Source organism: Lissotriton vulgaris, chromosome 8, assembly GCF_964263255.1.
Source record: "Lissotriton vulgaris chromosome 8, aLisVul1.2, whole genome shotgun sequence".
NCBI classification, from domain to species: Eukaryota; Metazoa; Chordata; class Amphibia; order Caudata; family Salamandridae; genus Lissotriton; species Lissotriton vulgaris.
Window position 1 is genome coordinate 770,313,080 of NC_141696.1, and position 19,827 is coordinate 770,332,906.

Here is a 19,827-nt window from a genome sequence, read left to right on the forward strand (position 1 = left end):
AATGTTTACTTGATTGTTTTGATAAATGTGCCTTTGAAAACATACTGATAAGTTAACTTGAACAAAACAAAATAAAAATCTTTTCCAAACAAACCTGTGGATTACTCAGTACAGACAGGCTGGGTTCCTCCAAAATCACTAGAAAAGTAATCCTGACTGGCTAGTTTTTTCTGTTTCGTAATACCTGTATGAAGCTAGCCACTCTCCGTACTGTAACAGTAAACCTGCAAAGTCTTGACTTTTTCTTTATCTCAATTTCCCAGGAACAACAGCAGTACATTGGCCACTCTAAACTCTTTTTTATGCGCTTCAAGAATAGGTGTCCTTTAATATGCTAAAGTGTGCTACAGCATTTGCACATATAATTGGAGATGTGAGCTGAATGCGTAGCACAGTAAAGCCATACATAGTGGTACACCCAGTGAACTCATCAAATCCACCATCTACATTTACAACTGCAGACATTGCCTTATTGTGGCAAATGCTTCGAAGCTGGAGAGCGTAATTATGCATGCATGCCCATCTTTTTGCCATTCTAGACTTGGCGAAAGTTAGCCAATGCATAGGTTTTATATACATTTCCTTCATCTCTTCCCATCCTTTGTGAATCAAGCCCCTGGATGTTGTGAAAATATGATCCGTTAATTCTGCAAACTGAACCTAAACTGCTATGGGACATCCCAAAACATAGTATTATTGTTAACAAGGACTCATGCGGACTAGAAGCAACTGATCCTGTCTAGTCACTCTTTTTTTCCGACTACATTTCACAGATAAAACCAACAGTGTTTGCTGGAAAGACAAGAGAGAGTTTAAAACTAAATGTTCAAATCATAAAGTATGTTTATTGTACCTGTACAAAAAATTCTAACAAACACAATAATAATACTTCAGTTCAAGCCCAAACAATCAAGGTAAATGTATGCTTTGATTCATTGGTTTCCTTCCATTTATCAGTTTCCCAACAACAGTTGCAGATCCTCTACAGCAAAAGCCTACTTAAAAGAGAAACATAGTTTAAACTAGTAAAATGGTAACATTGTCTGTGAGAAACAAAATGCATTCAAAATAATCTGCATTTTCTGATGAAGTTTTCAAAGTAGAGTTTGTTTGGCACTGATGGCTTTAGAGGCACCTGTGTTCTTTTCTTTATCTTGTAGTGTCCATCCGTAGACATTCATACCCTTATAGGCACAGGTAAAATTCATCCTCCATCCATCTATTTCAGAAATACGCCCATCGGTATGGACACTTCTGCTGGATTACTCACACCAGTTCTCCTTTCGTAGAAACAGCAGTGTGTCATTATACCCAGCTTGGAACACAGATTCCATAGTTTCACGATTTGGTGGGAACAAAGCCTGGTTGAACCTGTGCAGGTTTGCTGGAGACAGCTGAAACAGACAGATTAATATGGATATGAGGGCATGTGCTTTACAAATTTTCCATAAAACCCCAAGCACTTAATACATTCAGTAGATTAGTAGTGGCATCATGGCCTCCAAGATGGAGACAGGAGCGCTGACTAACTGACATACTTTCAGGATAACCTCAGACTTGGTATATTAGTTTGACTGAGTTTTCATTGTATGTAAATATATCTTATGTGGCTACCCTGAAATTATAGGCACGGATCTGGCGTCCTGGAACCTACATTAGACACCCTTCATGGCCTAACCAGAAAGATGCTGTTCATTGAACTGGTCAAAAACAACAGGGGTATACCCAAATGTATACCCAAATGACCCTTATATACCTGGGCATAGAACGTAATTATAAGCAAAACAGGTGGTATAAAGGAATAAATACAAAACAGTGTTTTGGTAGTATATATTTAATTTACCCTCAGCGCACTTATTATTCACAGTGAATGTATGAAACAGAGTTAAATCCTAGATGCAGATAATCAATGAAAAACACAAATAAATGACATATATCTCACCATTCTATACATGAACAAGAACAACATGTAAATATAACAAAATAACACTACAAATACATCTTTACTAGTGTCTTCCATACAATTCTGGGCAGACCACTTGGAGGTAGTCCAGGTGACACACTTCAAAGTTAGTCAACTGATCCAATTTATTCTAGTGTAACACCCTATAGTTTTAAAGCATCACTATAGTTCTATTGACTTCTCCTTATCAGTGTCGTAGACGTGACCACGTTTCAGCCTATTATCTTCTTAGGCCTCCGCAGGACAGGGTTAATACATTACTGTACAAAATACACAACCAAAAAATTACTACCATCATACGCCATGCATGGATCAAGCTGGCCGAGAATCTGACGGCAGGTTAAGCAAACAATTTTGACCACAGGTATAGCATTGTTTTTCAAGCCCAAGTTATACCACATGTGAACAGATAATATCAATCGATTTAGTAACCGTTAAATTGCTTGTTGGCTTAAAAAAATTATCTTGTATGAATACTAAGAACCATAATATTAAAGTGCATTTTGTCATATCCTTCTCTCACCAGTTACAACTATTGTAAGACTATTTAAAATGTTGTGTCTCTCTGTATGACCCTTCTAAGCCTCTTTGGAGAACTGAAGGGTTGGTTCAGCAAAGCTCCTGAATCACCATCAATCAATATGTTGATAACTTTAACAGGGTCTGTACATTTTGTATCAGATCTTCGATGTTGGTCAATCAAATTTTTGCAAACCAAATCTTCTTTACAAAGAGTCTTAAGGGAAGCCTTGCCTTTATAAACATATAGACCACATCTCTTGATGATATCCTTGTAATTCTTCCCCCGGGTTTCTCTGATGTTCCCAACTTCCCTTTCAACAATAAAGGAGAGGGTAACCCAGGTGTGCGTCTCCAATGGAGCTCAAACAGCTTGAAACCTATCATTAAGTTAGGAATTAAATTTGCCCCAGATAATTTCACCATAAACTGCCAATTGAATGACCTCCTTAATAACTTAGTTATTGCACTCCACCTACCCATTGGCTTCAGGGTACTAACCTGCTTTTCTCTTGTCCCAATGCCACACACCACTAGATCAGAACTTGCAAACTGGGGATCGTCATCCAACACTAAATACTCCAGCAGCCTTTCCCAACAAAACATGCCTTCCAAGAAGCTAATCACAGAATTGGAGATTACATTCTGAATGATTCTCAACTCTGGTCAATTAGAATAATAATCTTTTTGAACTATAACATGGACAACTCTCTTCACAGGAACATGGAAAGAACTGATCCAAAGCTTTCAACAAGGCTATCCTAGAAAACCCACTGGTAGAGAGTCCGACATGGAAGCTTTGGCAGATCTGTCACGATTAAACACAGCACTGCTGCACCCTTTTTTCGACTATGTTGCCTAACCCCACCCACTAAAAATAATCCCAAATGTTCCTTATAATAAATGACATACCCGGATGCCCTAAAAGGCCATGTTAACAAAGCTACTACTCAAACATAAAGGAAGCATAATCTTTTCTCCTCTCATAAGGATAACACTCACCCACACTAATTCATCCTGGACCTTACCGAAAGATTTCAACTCACGCTGTAACTTCCACTCTTCTGGCCAACCCAAAGGGGTGTACTCTTGACTTTCCTGAAAACAGAGTCCGCTTCCCTAGCACAATCCCAAAGCTATTCCGAAAAAAAATCTGGATGTCTCCTATCGTAAACAGTAAAGGCTACCTCACATTAATAAACCATTCTCATTCACCTATCAAATAGCTAACCTGGAAGTAAAAGTTCCACCCCGGCTAGTAAAAGCATGTTCACTAAGAGTTTGCAGTCTATACAGAGTATTAACTTGGTCTCTCAGAGAAACGTTCTGAAATGCTCAGCTGCCCAGTTCTCTTTGTTTTTTTAACAACTTTATTTAAAGCATAACATGTAAAAGTCATGCATTGCGACATCACAATATGGACCAGCATGCAGCATGTAAATTATACCTATACAAGGTAAAGGCAGTTCATCCTGACTGAGCCTGACAACCTTGACAAATAGATGGGAAGCAGCTGGCAAAGTGCGGTAGTGGGTGTTCACATCTCCCATGGGCAGTCAAAATGGTGATGGAGTTAGAACAGTTGTGTTGTTTGGGATAACTGGCTTTAAGCATGGGAGGCTGACATATTGCAAATGCCAGAAACACGTAGAATCTTTGACAGCATCAAGTGTACGTCTCCCGATTTTTGCAGCCATTTCATATGAGTAATAAATGGGTACCAGCTTTAGTCAAATTTAGAGGCCCTGTAATGAACTAATGCTGTGAGGTTTTGCATTGCAAGAATTGACCACACGGTGCCCTTCCACATATTGAGATAGGGTGCCTGAGGTTGCTTCTACATTTGGGGTATACTCAGATGGGCAGCTAAGAGAAAAATATGAGAACAGCATCCGCATTGGTGTAGTAATGGGATATACTCTTTGGCACCCAGGGCTTCCCAACATCATGAGGTCATGAGGCAGTGTGACCCCCGTAATAGCCTGTATCATTAAAAGGACAACCTCTCAAAAGGACTGGATGCTTGGACAGAACCACTACTCCTGTAAGATTGTGACTCGGCTAATGCAGCCCTTCCAACACGTGGCAGAGCTGCTGAACATCTTGTACAGTCTTATGGGGGTGAGGTACCATCTTGCCATCAGTTTATAAGCATTGTCTTTATAACGCAAACATATAAAAGACTTGGAAGCTCCCAGCCATATAACTTTCCATGTTTCTTACGAGATCTGCACTCCCACTTGGTCACGTGAGCATGTTTTTTAAGAATGTAGTGGTAAAGCCAGGAAATGTGTCTGATATTGCTAGTTAACAACGACTCAACCTGCACTTCTTCCCTCTGAAACACCCTCCTAGCAAGAGTGCTCCCCACCCAATGAAGAGCTTGCGTGAGCTGATGTGTCTCAGTCAGTCAAACTAAAGTCATCAATCAGCGCCTCCCTCGGTCTCAGCTCCTCTTCCCTGTAAAACTCTTTCAAGCAAGGTGGACATCCTTGGTTCTTCAGTAAGAAGCCTGGTTCCGACCTCCCGAATGGGAAATCTGGATTTTTAGTTAGAGTAGTGAGGAGGAATGGGTAGGCCGGGAATACCTGTTACGCACTGTATGCCAATAGGACAGAAACATGGACGTTAAGGGCAGGAGAGGAGGGGCACATGACCAGGCCCTCTCCAGTAACCACAGGAGTTTCTTAAGTGGCATGGGAGAAAATGTTTGTTCCACCTGCACCCATGGTTTACTCGCTGGGTCATGATTCTAATCGAGGGAGGGACCGAGTTGGGTCACTGTTGGGAAGACCCCATCATGTGCGGGATGTGGTAGAGAGGCTAGCGCCACCTGAGAGTATTTCCCCCCAGACAAAGATAAGCATTTTTCAGCGGGGTAATGGGTGAGTGGAGTTTCAAAGGATGAGGGTGTGGGTTTGCAATACATATAAAAGGCGAGGCATAAAGTTCATCTTAAGACTATTGAACTGACCCATCCAAGAGATTTCCAGTTTCCCCAATCTATATAGGTCCTAGAATAGAGTTGTGATCAGTGGTGAGATACTGTATAGTGCCCTGGAATGTCTAGGTATGTTTGGCCCCAGGTAGCGAATAGTGGGTTCTGCCCAGGAATAATCACCCCTTGGATGGGACATCGTAGGTGGCACAGGGGTTGTTGCCACCCCAATACCCAGGGACCAGTTCTCTTTCAATGACTGTAGAGAGATTTTCTGTCTCACATAAACCCCTGGAGTCATGTGCCACTACACACTCTTTCTGCTCATCACACTATTTCAGATTTGCCACAAACCTCAACTGTTGACACCAATCATCACAATACATTGCTTACCCACCACAAAAGGTTTCAGAGACGGTAGATACACAATTTATTCTTTCAGCATTTTGAATATTTCTTTTTTGCTTTAATCCCGCAGAAATATTGCTTTTTTAAGTAATTATATAAAAGGCTTTTCTTCAAAAGAAGCAAAAGAAGAATCAGCAAACATTTGTGCCTAGAATTTGGTGAGCTCCAGGACGAAGAAAACAAGTTACTTACCTGTAACTTTAGTTCCCCAGTATTGGTAACTTTCATAGATTCCCATGCTTTGTATCATTCCCCGTCGTCGGAATGGGAGTCTCGGTAACAAAAATACCATAGCTGTAGGTACAAAAGACAATGGAAAAAGGCCTAGGCCTCATTCCCTTTTGTAGCATATTACTCTCTTTGTATAAAAGAGCCCAAACTTTGGCATCAGCCAATCAGAAGTGCCTCACCACTTAGAACCTTCCTGAAGGAACCTCAGAGCCTCAGATTTTCATAGCCGCTGTGTACTTAGACACCATATCTGTTGTAGGCTGAGCTTTCCCCGGGGAGGCGGGTGGGCGCATGGGAATCTATGAAAGTTACCAATACTGGGGAACTAAAGTTACAGGTAAGTAACTTGTTTTCTTACCCCAGTATTGGAACTTTCATAGATTCCCATGCTTTGTATCAGAGTGACAAGCAGTTGGCAAGATAATCACATTTTGCATCGTAAATTATAGCAATAGGCAACATTACATTAGATACAAAATGTGAAAGACGGAAGGTGGGAAAGAAAGGAAAGCTCACCCTTAGTGGAAGAGGTTCCTCAGGACAGCCTGTCCTACTGCTGCATCATCTTGTTGCAGAGATTCCAAGCAGTAATGCTTGGTAAAGGTGTGAACGCTGCTCCAGGTAGCAGCTCTGCAAATATCCTTAATTTGCACCCCCGCGAAGAGGGCTGTTGAAGAAGCCACAGATCTTGTGGAATGTGCTCGGATCTTTCCAGTCAGAGGTTTTCCTGCAGCCTTGTGACAATGTAGAATGGCACTCGTGATCCATCTCGAAACACCCTGTTTGGATAGCGGAAGGCCCTTACTAGGACCCCCGTAGGCTACAAATAGTTGAGAAGATTTTCGAAAACCTTTAGTACATTCCAAATAGAATTTCAAGCATCGCTGCACATCCAACGAATGCAATGCTTTCTCTGCTGGCGTAGAAGGTTGAGGGAAGAACGCCTTCAGAATGACCGGTTCATTCAAGTGGAAATCCGAGGGAACCTTTGGCATGAACCTAGGATTAGTCCTCATGATCACAGTGTTTCTCTTGAATTGAAGGAAAGGTTCTTGGATGGTCAAAGCCTGTAATTCTACAACACGCCTAGCCGATGTGAGAGCAAGAAGGAGAGCCAATTTCCAAGAAAGATATTTCATGTCAGAACGATGGACTGGTTCAAATGGACCCTTCATGAGTTGAGAAAGGACCAGATTCAAATGCCATGTAGGAGGGGGCAGTCTCACCGGTGGATAGACCCTGAACAAGCCCTTAAGAAATTGCTTGATTATCCTGGAAGACCACAAGAAAGGACCGGATCCTGTCCTTCTGAACCGTGACAAAGCAGCCAAATGGACCTTAATTGATGAATGAGCTAGTCCCGACTTGGCCAAGGACAGCAGGTAAGGTAGGATCTGATGAGGCTTGGAATTGAAAGGATCAATGCTTTGTTTCCTACACCAACAACAAAATCTTTTCCACTTAAGGCGGTAACTCTTGTTCGTTGAAGGAGCCCTTGCTTGGGACAGAACTTCCTTAATCTCCCTTGACAAGGGCAGGTTCACAAACTCTCGCTGCTCAGGAGCCATGCAGTCAGGTGTAACAACTGTGGATCTGGGTGCCAAATTTGTCCGCCGGACATCGTGAGAAGATCCGGCAGAATCCTCAAAGGTAAGGGAGGAGCTATCGACAACAGATGGAGCTCCGTGTACCAAAACTGCCTCGGCCAAGCCGGGGCTATCAGGATCATCCTGCACGGTTCCACCTTGATTTTCCTGATCAGTCGTGTTATCAGAGGAATGGGAGGAAAAGCGTAGACAGATGTCTTCGACCAAGCTATCGAAAGCGCATTTCCCAGTGAATCTCGATGGGGAAGCCTGCTTGCGTAAGACCGGCATTTCTTGTTGGTCGGAGTGGCAAAAAGATCGATGTCCGGCCTGCCCCACAGGCTGAAGACCTGCTCCAAGACTCTCTGATTCAATTCCCATTCGTGGCTGACTGAGGATGACCTGCTCAGTCTGTCGGCGTTTTCGTTTAGGACGCCCGGCAAGTGTTCTGCCTTCAGTGACATGCTGTGAAGGATCGCCCATTCCCAGACGTGCTGAGCTTCTTGCGACAATGGGCGCGATCTGGTTCCTCCTTCCTTGTTCACATAGTGCATGGCCGTGGTGTTGTCCGTCCTGATAAGCACTTGTGAACCTTCCAGGCGAGGAAAAAAAGCTTGTAGAGCCAGTCGTATCGCCCTGAGTTCCAACAGGTTGATGTGGAGGCATTTCTCCTGGGGTGACCAATGACCGCTGACATGTAGGTCTTGCATCACTGCTCCCCAACCCTCTAATGACGCGTCCGTTGTTACCACTTGTGGAGACGGGTCGCTTGCGAAGGATAAACCTTGGGACAAGTTGTTTTGATCTGTCCACCATAAGGCCTCTTCCTTCATCTCTGGAGTGACCATCACCCTGTCCTCGAATGAACCGTGGACCTGTTTCCACTGATTGTCTAGTTGCTCCTGCAAAGGACGCATCTTTAGTCTGCAATGGGGAATTAGTGGGATACACGACGAGATTACTCCCAGTAGAGACTTGTAGCGGCGTACTGAAAGATACTTTCTTGTTTGTAAGTCCTGGGCCATGGTTTGTAATTTCTGCCTCCTTTCCGGAGTAGGGAAGGCTCTTGAGAGCTTCGAATCCAAGATGGCTCCCAGGAAATGAGCTCTTCTGGACGGGACCAGGAAAGACTTCTCGTTGTTCAGAGTGAGTCCCAAGTTCTAAAATAAATTGGTACAAGCTTGAACAGCCTTCAACACTGCTTCTCTGGACGGAGCTTTCAGTAACCAGTCGTCCAGATAGGGGGAAGACCTGAAAATGGTTTTTTCGCAGGAAAGCTGCTATTGGCGCCAGCCCCTTTGTGAAAATTCTTGGGGCTGAGCGGAGTCCAAAGGGTAAAACCCTGAACTGGTAATGGCTCTTGGCTACTGTGAATCGCAGAAACCTTCTGTGCGCTGGGTGAATCGAACGTGGAAATAGGCATCCTCGAGATTGAGCGTGGCCATGAAATTCCCTGGGCTGATCAGCTTCAAGATGTCCTGGAGAGACACCATCCGGAAGGACAGAGAGATGATATAGGTGTTTAGCCCCCTGTGGTCTAAAATGGGGCGCCACTTCTCTAGCGTCTTCCTCAACAAGAAGAACCTGGAATAAAATCCTTGACCCCTTTGGTTTGAGGGGACTGGCTCTATCGTTCCCTTCCGGAGCATCTGTTGAACTTCGAGCCGAAGGAGACGCTGGTGTTTCGATGGAGTGGCTGCCGGGGGCTTGGGTGGAGGGACTTGCGTGAATTCCAAGGTATGCCCTTTCCGAATGATGTTGAGCACCCAACGGTCCGATGTTATCCTGGACCAGTTTTGAAGGTATTTGTTGACCCTGCCTCCAACTGATGATTTCCTGAAGGAGGGTCCAGTAGGAAGAGCCAGGAGGCCGCTATTGGCGCTTGGACGAATCCCTTCCTCGTCCAGCCTGCTTTCCTTTATTGTAAGGCCTGGAGTAGTTGGTAGATCGGCCCTGCCGCTGTTGATAAGGCTGACGGTATTGCTGGGAACCTGAGCCCAGGGTGGAATAGCGTTGCTGTTGGAAGGATCCTCTGTAATTACCACCCCTGCCTTTGGATATCTTGAAAGGAGACTTTCTGTATTGAAGGGTCCCCAAGGACCTGGCAGTCTCTGTGTCCTTCTTTATGTCTTGCAGGGTCTCGTCAATGAGTTTGCCGAACAATGCCTCTCCATCAAAAGGGAGATCCAAGACCTTGTTCTGGATCTCAGGCCGAAACCAAGTAGCCTTAAGCCATCCTTGGCGACGGAGTACTGTCGCTCCAGCCAATGAACGGAATGCCGTTGTTGCAATATCCATTGACAAGTCGATGATTTCCACATACGTCGCCTCTCCTTCCTGTAAAATCTTCTTTGCCTCAGACGTAGATTCCGGAGGCAGCTGGTCAAGGTACGGGGCGACATCGCACCAGAGCTGGCGGTCGTACCTACCCAGGATCGCTAGGGCATTAGCCGCTCGCACCAGCAAACTTGCCATCGATGAGAATCTCTTTCCCACGTTATCCAACCTCCGCCCTTCCTTGTCCGGAGGAGTTGTTAGTGGAGCAGAAGGGTTACGTGATTTTCTCTGCGCCGCCTGCGAGATCACAGAGTCTGGCCTTGGGTGACCTGTTAAAGCCGCAGGAGCATCGTCAGTCGCCTTGTATTTTTTATCCAGGCGCGGTAGCACCGGGACCACCGTCGCTGGGTGTTTCATAGCCTTTATGCCCTCTTTCCATAGGTGATCCACAATAGGAATGGACCTAGTAGTTTTCCAAAAGGGTTCCTTAAAATCATATAAGAAACAATCTGTAGTCACTTTAGGCATGGCCAATTTAAATCTTGCAGCAGCTCTCTCCATCAGCTGATGGACGCACCCAATGTCCGCTGGCGGGGAGTCCGCCGGGTCCGGAACTGGTGACGAGGGATGTTCAATGACAGTAGTCGTCGTCGACGCCCTCGTCGACAAGACCGTCGTCGACGAGACCGTCGCCGTCGACATCGTCGTCGTCGTCATCATCGACGTCAGCACCATCGTCGTCGACACGATTGCAGCCTTCATAGTCGATGGGACCTTCGTCGTCAGTGGCACCTTCGTCATCGATGGCACCTTCGTCGTCGATGGCACCTTTGTCGTCGACGGCACCTTCGTCGTCAACGACTCCGTCGACACCTTTGTCGCCGGCACATTCGTCGTCGGCATCTTCGGTTTCTCCGTCGACGGTGAGGCCTCCGCCGTAGACGGTAGCTTCGTCGACGAACCCCCTGTCAACGGTATCTTCGACGACGTCAAACCTGATTTCGGTGCTTTCGTTGACGGAACTTCTGCCCTCGACGTCTTCGTCGTCGAGGACTTTGAACTCCTCTCAGAAGACTGGGATGAAGGTGTTTTGAAGGCTGAGGCAGTCTTCTCACCTGTAGAAGGCGTAGTTGGTCCTTCCCTCTCCTTTACACTTTTGTGAGGAGATTTGCTGGGACCTGGGCTCTCAGACTCACTGGGGGTCTTTTTTGAGGCCTTTGAAGATCTTTCCAAAGAAGGTGAAGGGGAACCCCTACTCCTCTTCACTGACCTTCTCGTAGAAGACATCGACGCTGCATCCTCACTGTCACTTGAGACAGTCTCCTTCCTGGATTTAAGCTTTTGAAGCCATGTCAAGAGCCTACCCTCACGGTCCCGGAGGGTTTTGGTTGAAAAGGTGCGACAGATCTTACAGTCAGCAGCCTGGTGGTCAGGATAGAGGCAATATATGCAGTCCTTATGCTTATCCTCCACAAAAAGCCTTTTCTTGCCACAGGTGGAACAAGGCTTGAAAAGGGCTTTTTTCTTCTCAATTTCCGACATCCTGGAAGGCAGCAACAATCCTGAAGTGTATCTGAAAGATTCTGAAGAAAATCCTGAAGTAAATCCTTTTGAAGAGTAGAAGTTGAGCAGAGCTCAAAGGAGACTCCCTAAGCACAACATGTGGTAGAAAATCTGAGGCTCTGAGGTTCCTTCAGGAAGGTTCTAAGTGGTGAGGCACTTCTGATTGGCTGATGCCAAAGTTTGGTCTCTTTTATACAAAGATGGTGATATGCTACAAAAGGGAATAAGGCCTAGGCCTTTTTCCATTGTCTTTTGTACCTACAGCTATGGTATTTTTGTTACCGAGACTCCCATTCCGACAACGGGGAATGATACAAAGCATGGGAATCTATGAAAGTTCCAATACTGGGGTAATGTTAGGATCTTAGAGAATTGCTTTGACATTACTCAGTTTTGGCTTTATCCAATATTTGGAAATAGTATGCTCCAAATATTCAACTTTATTATAACAAATTTACATTTTCAAGCTTTAGTGTTAATGCTTTCTATGAGAGTGGTTTGAGACCTGTCTTGGGGATCCCGTCATACAAGTAATGATCCTTCCCAAACATAAGTATGTCGTCCTGAAAAGCAACATAACACTCACTAGGTGAAGAGCTTCAGTTTGTACTGAAACATGCCCCCTGATGTCTCAAGGGACTTCAAGTGTTTTGATCCAGCTTTCAGTACAATTTTATGATAGAAACTTGACAGGTCCACAGTAGAAAAAACAGCGTCTATGGCAATGTGAATATCGTTTCATGCATATTCGAGAATAAGGAATGGTCTGTTCAGATGGCATTATTCAGCCTGTGTAGACTGATACAAAGAGGCAAATCTCCAGAAACTGTTAAGAAAAATTTACTACAGAGGTGACCCAAGAAGACGACTTTATAGACTATGATGCCTCTATGACATGGGTCATTTAGGATCTTCTTGAGTTGTATTCTGTACAACAAAGGACCATATCACATGTGATGTCTTACAAGAATATATTAAGTGGTGCTTACAATTCTTGCACTATCCCAATTCTGTGCTAAGGACACTGTGCACCACATCTTAATTCTGAGGACTATCCATAGTGAGATGGTCTGCTTTTCCACTGCCTTGCCCTTCTTTGCTCAAGAGAACGTCACAAACAGCTGATCGTCCACCCGATGTTTCTTGGTGCAATCAATGTCAAATCTCCAGGCTCGCTTGGCTTCCAAGCAATGGAGTCTCTCCTCCACTTTTGAGGGATGAGGTGCAGAACGAATGCCAGAAGATTGATGGCTTGTCTGACATGAAGGGGCAACCCTCATGGGATACCTAGTTGCTGCTATTTCTCAACCTTACAGCAACTTTAAACAACAGAGCACATTAAAGATAATATTTCCCAAGAGCATTTGTAGAAACACAAGAGCCTTCTGACTTGGGATAAGTTTACCCTTTTCAAGATTGGAACAATATACTCCTTCCTGGACATTTCATAAAAGTTGCAAAACATAGTAAAATGCAGCCTATTGTCACAACCGCAGGGTGAAAGTTTATAGCCCCTGTTTCTGCCCTGAGGAAAAGCTAACAAGAAGGGAAATAAGTGAAATCAGAACCTGGTTAGCAGAAAACGGTCATGCCTATTTTTGACAACTAGAAGTTATGGCTCTGTAGTTGACACCGTCTTTAACATAAAGTAACACCATGCACAGGGCTTAGCTAAAGCAAGCCCTTCTCTGTCCATGGACCTCTGCCTAAAATGTTTTTCTTTCACCCATTTAAAATCTGCTTTGTGTATCTTGTGTGCTAAATAAGCCTTCCATTCCCATATTCTGGTTGGCGACCCTGATGTACTTAAGCCAAGGAATGTGTAGAGGGTGATCGGGAGGTCTTTTAAAATCTCCTTGCTGAGCTTGATGTAGGGTCTTAATAAAATATTCAACCAAAGAGTGAGAGAATGGAAGGCCACAGTGTCCATTAAGTAGTATGCTCCTAATTCCTTGTGTACTGAGAAGACGAGGACCCTTTGGGAAACATAAATGAGCTGCCTCAAAAACATATTTTCCACTGTCTGCAGCGCAACCCGGTTAACGCATCTCCAAAATTCACTCCCGTAGGCCACTTTTGAGATACATTTGGTGCTGTAAAGTTGCAGGAGGGCACTGGGTGGTCTACTGCCCAGCCTTGAGTAAAATCTAAAAACTGCAGCGCTTGTGCATATGAAGTCCTCTTTTTTTGTTCATTAGTGGGTGCCAAGTCAGAACTCCTTCGCTAATTTTATGATGGAGTTAAACCTATGGGTCAATGAGAAGAAATCTTTTGTGATGCTCGTTGGCTCAGGCTCAACTAAATCATCAAAGTGTAACTTAAAATCTTGCACCCGTCCAAAGTCCAAGGCGTTCTTTGACATCAAGTTGGGTTATGATCACTGAAAATGCTCATCGTTATACCAAAATAGGTGATTATTAATAAAAAGTGCAGAAACAAAGACAGAAATCTATTAAAAAAACTCACAAATCTCCCTACAAAAGTTGGATTAAAGTGTTTTCTGATCAGGGTATCTTGTCCATTGTGTGAACTAAATTAAATTAATGAGTTTAGGCTTGAGCCCTGTTGGCTGTGTTCCAGATGTATGCCAGACATTATAAGGCAGCTGGCATTTTGATACCCATTTACCCTTGGATCCCCACACAGGTGAAGGTTCAAATCTCCTACTACCACAATGTGTGCGTTTGACACTTAAAAATCTTTTTGGTTCCTAACAATTGAGCCCAAACTTTGAATGTTTTAGACCTCCTGCGGGAGAGGTTTAGCATTAGAAAAAATTAGGGATGACAACTTATTTGCACCTGAAGAGAATCTTATAGCCTTCAGGGTGGCAGCACCAGGGGAAGACACATTTATCCTTCCCTTAATTGTCAGTGAGACAAAAATATTCATCCCTCCCCGTTTGGTCTGCCCTCCCTGGATTCTAACGCTGGAAGAGAAAACATTATATAACTCTCTAAGAAATAAATGTTCACAGTAACCCACAGCTCCTGGAGGCAACTTACTGCCAATCTAGTAAAGATCAGCCACTTTAAATCATTGAACTTCCCTGCAAATTGGCAATGTTCCAGCTGATAAATTTACAGGCCTTCCCATTACTGGTGTCCATCAAACCTTCATTTAGCGGAGGAGAGGTGGCTGTCTCCACTTCCACCCATTGAGGTTTCAATTGTGCATCCCCAGTCAGTCAATCACAAGCATCCTATGTAGATAAAGGGGCAGAACTGTTCGAAAAACAGTTACGGTGGATTTAAAATCTGACCAGCCCTGGCTGGGGCATACTGACTCGGAATTTGCCTTAATCATACAGAGGAACACCAACCGGTGACTTGTAAAAAAGCCCTATGGTAGTGCCAGAATAGAAGAAACAGGGCCATTCAAAGAGAGGGGCCTGATGGAGGCTAAAATCCTCCCTGCCACATGCGGTCGGTTAAAATGTATAATCACACAGTCTCATTCCAGGGTTTCCTCGCCTTCACCAAGCCAGTTAACCCGGCATGCCGTGTTGATGTAGGCTCCAACGTGTGTCCCAAAAACAGTGTTCATGCCCAGCCAATGCACAACTTTATTCCTTAGTTGATAAAAAAAATGTAAAGCATCAGCCGCATGGGGAGGCACGTTACCCAATATTACAGCATAAGGCTTGGCTTCAGGGGGCAAGTTAGTATTACAGATTTTGATAAGGGGGTTCTCTCTTCCAAGTATCTGCTGCTTGACTTCATAGTGGCAGGCTTTAATCCTTGGGGCTGAATGCATTTCCCACCCTCTGCTTCAGCCCTTGCAACAGCTAATTAAGTTGGGTTAGCCCTAGCCAGACAAATACAATGCCCAGTAATAACAGCTGTGCCATGGGCCCTTCCTAGTTCAAAACCCTTTAACCCATCCTTGGCCCCAACTACATGCTGTGTAAGACACCTCCCAACAGTGGTAGATGAATAAGTGGGGACAGGTGTTGGCATGGGAACTCCCTTGGGTTGCGGTAAATATCTTTGTTTCGAGAGTTCTGCCTCAACTGCGGTTTAATGTTGGCAAATCGGCTCCAGCTTCGCATCCAAGATGCGACTATGGTAGCATCAAAGGAATGCATTAGGGCTTCAAGGTTAACATTCTTCTGAGCTGCAGAGTTAGCGACCCTTGTAATTTGACTCAAATTAGCCCTAGGCCGCTTAGATTTGCCACCGGGCTCCACACTCTTCCTCTTCCCTGCCGCTCTGATGCTCCTTCCCAAGTCTTCGGTAGTAACAGGCCATACCAAATTGTCAAGGTCACCTAGCGCAGCCGAAGAAGAGACTTCTAGGGCTGGGGACACAAATGAGGAATCCTCCCACCTTTTGCTCATTGGAGATGAAGAGGATGTCGACCCAGGGCCCGATCGATGGAAGCGGGCAAGGATACGCTGTGTGGCTCAGAAGACAGGGATGCTACGGGAGACTAGGCTAGCCTTCAAGTGGCTAACTCGATTTCTTTAACAATAATGCCCACCCCCATTGTCAAATAGGGGTCCATAGTGTTGACCGTTCTGGTGCGGGCATTAGGAACACAGGCAGGGGGCTTACGTTTCCCCATGCCAAGCTCCAAAGTTAACACAGGCTTTTCTCACAGGGACTAAAGTGATACCAAATCTCCCAATACGTCCTTTGGCCCGACAAAAGAAAAATTACTAGACCTCACTAGCTCCTTTCTTAAGCGGGGTATTCGCATGGGCCAGGGAAATTTCAATAACCTGTCAATAACCTGGCCACAGTTACACAAGTCACTCAGGGATAAACAAATAGAGCAACCAGGACAAGTAAGACCCAGTTGAAACAGGCAAGATATGGAATAATGAGGGCAAATCTCCTAACGGTTCCCTTAATGCAGGCTGAAGCAGGTGAAACACTGAATCTGCAGCGAAATTCCAATCCTGTTCCACTGTCTGGTTAGTAGTAGGAATGGACCAGCCGAACAGCTTGTAGCAAAATATGCATACGCACTCCAAAACCAGGGGGGGGCATTGCCACTCTTCCAAATGGGACCTCGTAGGTGGCAATGGAGTTTTCCAGCAATGGCTTGTGGGACCAAGATTCCCAGACTGCAGCAAACAGCATCAGCACCAGGGCAAATACCAGCAAACCAAAAAGTCAATTTATTCTCCTAACTCTTCTTTCCTAGAATAAAGTTTGAGACACTCCATCATAGTATTGACTTTATGACCATATCTGATCAAAGATTTCTTAATTCACAAACACATTCAAATTTGTGGCAATCTCCAGGGCAGGTAACAACTTGAAGTCTATAAAATGTTCACCCCAGGCAGTTTTCAAGCAATGCACATTTTGACTGACTGATTATCTGTATTCGATTACAGAAAAATAATCATAAAAGAATAGAAATTGAACAATACATTAGCATTGAATTGTTACATAACTAACTGATCAAATAAGAAACTGGCCATAAAAATCAGATATATCAGCTATTATATGTGCAACCAAGTTTAGGTACAAAACAGATGTTTAAAAAATAAGAGAGTTTAGAACATGCACAAAGCAAGGAATACAAATCAGATAAAATACTCAACCTACAGAATTGTTGGTTTAAAGACAACCTTAGAAAAATATAAAGTGCATTAGTGCTTAAACTCGGACTTAAAGTCAATAGACTTGAGCCAGCGTAGAGCATCTTTCAAAAATCCTCCCACTGTATAACACACAGCATGCAGTGGAAATAAAAATCAGGTTTCTATTGATGGAAACCGTACATTTTAAGAACAGGTATCAAATGTTTACATCTAGCACAGCTGATACACTTTACAAAAGAAAGGAAATTGAACCAGTATTTGGGTAGAGGATTCATCACATGAGCAAAATAACATGAACTTTGAGTCAAACTGACCCTGGGGGTAGCAAAGATAGATTCCGACGATGTTAAAGTGGAATTTGGTCAAGAATGACTGTTCCTAAACATTCTTCATGATGGATAAATATTTTACAGTGCTCATGCCAGTTTGAATTACGGCTAAATCTCTCAGGGCTGGCTTGATCAGCTTTCTACACTCTCTGTTGGCTGCTGCAAAACTCATGTAGAGCCCCCACACCTTAGCAGCATCTCCTCTCGTGATAGATGGTGGTGATGAAAACAGGGCAGGGCTAACCAGGGCTTCAGCAGTTGTCTTTATATAACTTAACCACAGGATCCTAAGCCCGATGTCGCAGGTGAGGCAATCAACAATAATTTTGTGGCTGAATAATGCTTTCTGGTCACTACATTATGAAATGCAGAAGAGGAGTAGAGCAAGCCCCACCTAGTCAACTTCGTAGGCCAGGCCCAGCTACGGGTGCATAAAATAATGTGGACTGCATAAACCTAGGCCCAAAAGGCACCTGATTAAGTGGTTCTCCTCTTGTTGTAACCTAGTGCAATGAAGGAATCCCCACATTGCAGCCCCATGTCAGTACTGGTACACATTTCAATGTATACATTTCTAAAAGAGGTAATACAGGTTTGCTGTCGACTTTTAGGGAGAAATCATACAAAGCCCCAAGAAAATAATTAAAGCGAAGGCAGAAAACTGCAATGGAGTAAAATTCACCCCAAGGTAGGAAAATTCAGTCACTCTTGAAATGTTTTTGCCCTTGATATAAATAGGTCTGACTTTAGTGCTTTGACCCCCAGACACCTTATAGTGAGGTGTGGTTATGTTAGCTTTGTGGTCTAGTATGAACATGAAGACAAAACTCTCAATAAGCCTCTGCAAACCATTTGGCGTATTGGAAAGTAGGACATCATCATCTATGTGAAGCAGTGATGAGAGTGGAGTCAGAATTCACCTTAGTGAGGACTTTCCCACTGGCTCTAAGGAATTAATTCTAGAAAGAATGAATTATATATGCTTATGAAATCAGCAGAATCAGTGTCAGGACACAGCCCTCTTGTACACCTTGGTACAGCCCAAAGTGCACACCCCTCTGTGCCACACCTGAACATTGCAGACATTCCCACAATGCAGTCTGCATAAAAAGATGGACCAAAGGCTGGGACTGGCCCATCTCAATTAAGATAATCCATAGTTTAGATCAAAGCGATACAAAAGGGGACGGTGGACGGAGCGTTTGAGCAAATCAAACACTCCCCCCCAGTCAACTGATCTGGGTTTAATCCATCACCATTCTTTAGCTCACTCCGCCACCCCAGTTCAGACATGGCTATATGCCAATCAGTCTGACCCTGTGCCTCATGGGAACAATCCAGCCCAAACTGCCAAAGCCATGTCTTCCCTGGACCGGGAACAAGCATCCTGGGACCGGTTTCTGGCATTTCAGCCGTCATCAGCCAGGCTAGCTTGAATCCAGTGGCAAAGTGAGCAAGGGACTCACGTCTGAGCATACCCTGCCAACTTAGGGCGAACAAAGCGATACAAAAGGGGTTGATGGACAGAGCGTTTGAGCAAATCAAACACTCACCCCCAGTTAACTGATCTGGGTTTAATCCATTACCATTCTTTAGCTCACTCCACCACCCCAGTTCAGACATGGCCATATGCAAATCAGTCTGACCCTGTGCCTCATGGGAACAGTCCAGCCCAAACTGCCAAAGCCATGTCTTCCCTGGACCGGAAACAAGCATCCAGGGACCGGTTTCTGGCATTTCAGCCGGCATTAGCCAGGCTAGCTTGAATCCAGTGGCAAAGTGAGCAAGGGACTCACATCTGAGCATACCCTGCCAACTTAGGGCGAACAAAGAGATACAAAAGGGTATGATGGACGGAGCCTTTGAGCAAATCAAACACTCTCTCCCAGTCAACTGAGATGGGTTTAATCCATCACCATTCTTTAGCTCACTCCGCCACCCCAGTTCAGACATGGCCATATGCAAATCAGTCTGACCCTGTGCCTCATGGGAACAGTCCAGCCCGAGCTGCCAAAACCATGTCTTCCCTGGACAGGAAACAAGCATCCAGGGACCAATTTCTGGCAATTCAGTCGTCATCAGCCTAGCTAGCTTGAATCCAGTGGCAAAGTGAGCAAGGGACTCACGTCTGAGCATACCCTGCCAACTTAGGGTTCTGCATTCTGTCCATCAACTGTTGTTTTTGCATTTGTCACCCTGAGTGGGAAGGGTATGCTCAGACATGAGTCCTGTGCTCCCACACCACTGGAGTCAAGCTATCCTGACTGTTGACGGCTGATAGCCAGAAACCGGTCCTTGGATGCTTAATTCCAGTCCAGGGAAGACATGGCTTGGCAATTCGGGCTGGACTGTTCCCATGAGGCACAGGGTCAAGACTGATTTGCATATGGCCATGTCTGAACTGGGGTGGTGTGGAGTGCAAAAAAACGATGGATTTAGGCCCAGATCTCTGAACT

At 44.6% G+C, this 19,827-nt stretch overlaps 1 protein-coding gene across 3 annotated transcripts in view; it reads right to left on the reverse strand.

Annotated features, from left to right (window-relative positions):
- Positions 1–825: 825 nt before the first annotated feature.
- PNPLA4 (patatin like domain 4, phospholipase and triacylglycerol lipase) overlaps positions 826–19,827 on the reverse strand; it is a 274,934-nt gene continuing 255,932 nt past the window's right edge. For all 3 annotated transcript variants that reach the window (XM_086934661.1, XM_086934663.1, XM_086934662.1), the window contains one exon: positions 826–1,394. In XM_086934661.1, the coding sequence (XP_086790787.1) occupies positions 1,263–1,394 (132 nt within the window). In that variant the 3' untranslated portion in view covers positions 826–1,262. The remainder of the gene's footprint in view (positions 1,395–19,827) is intronic.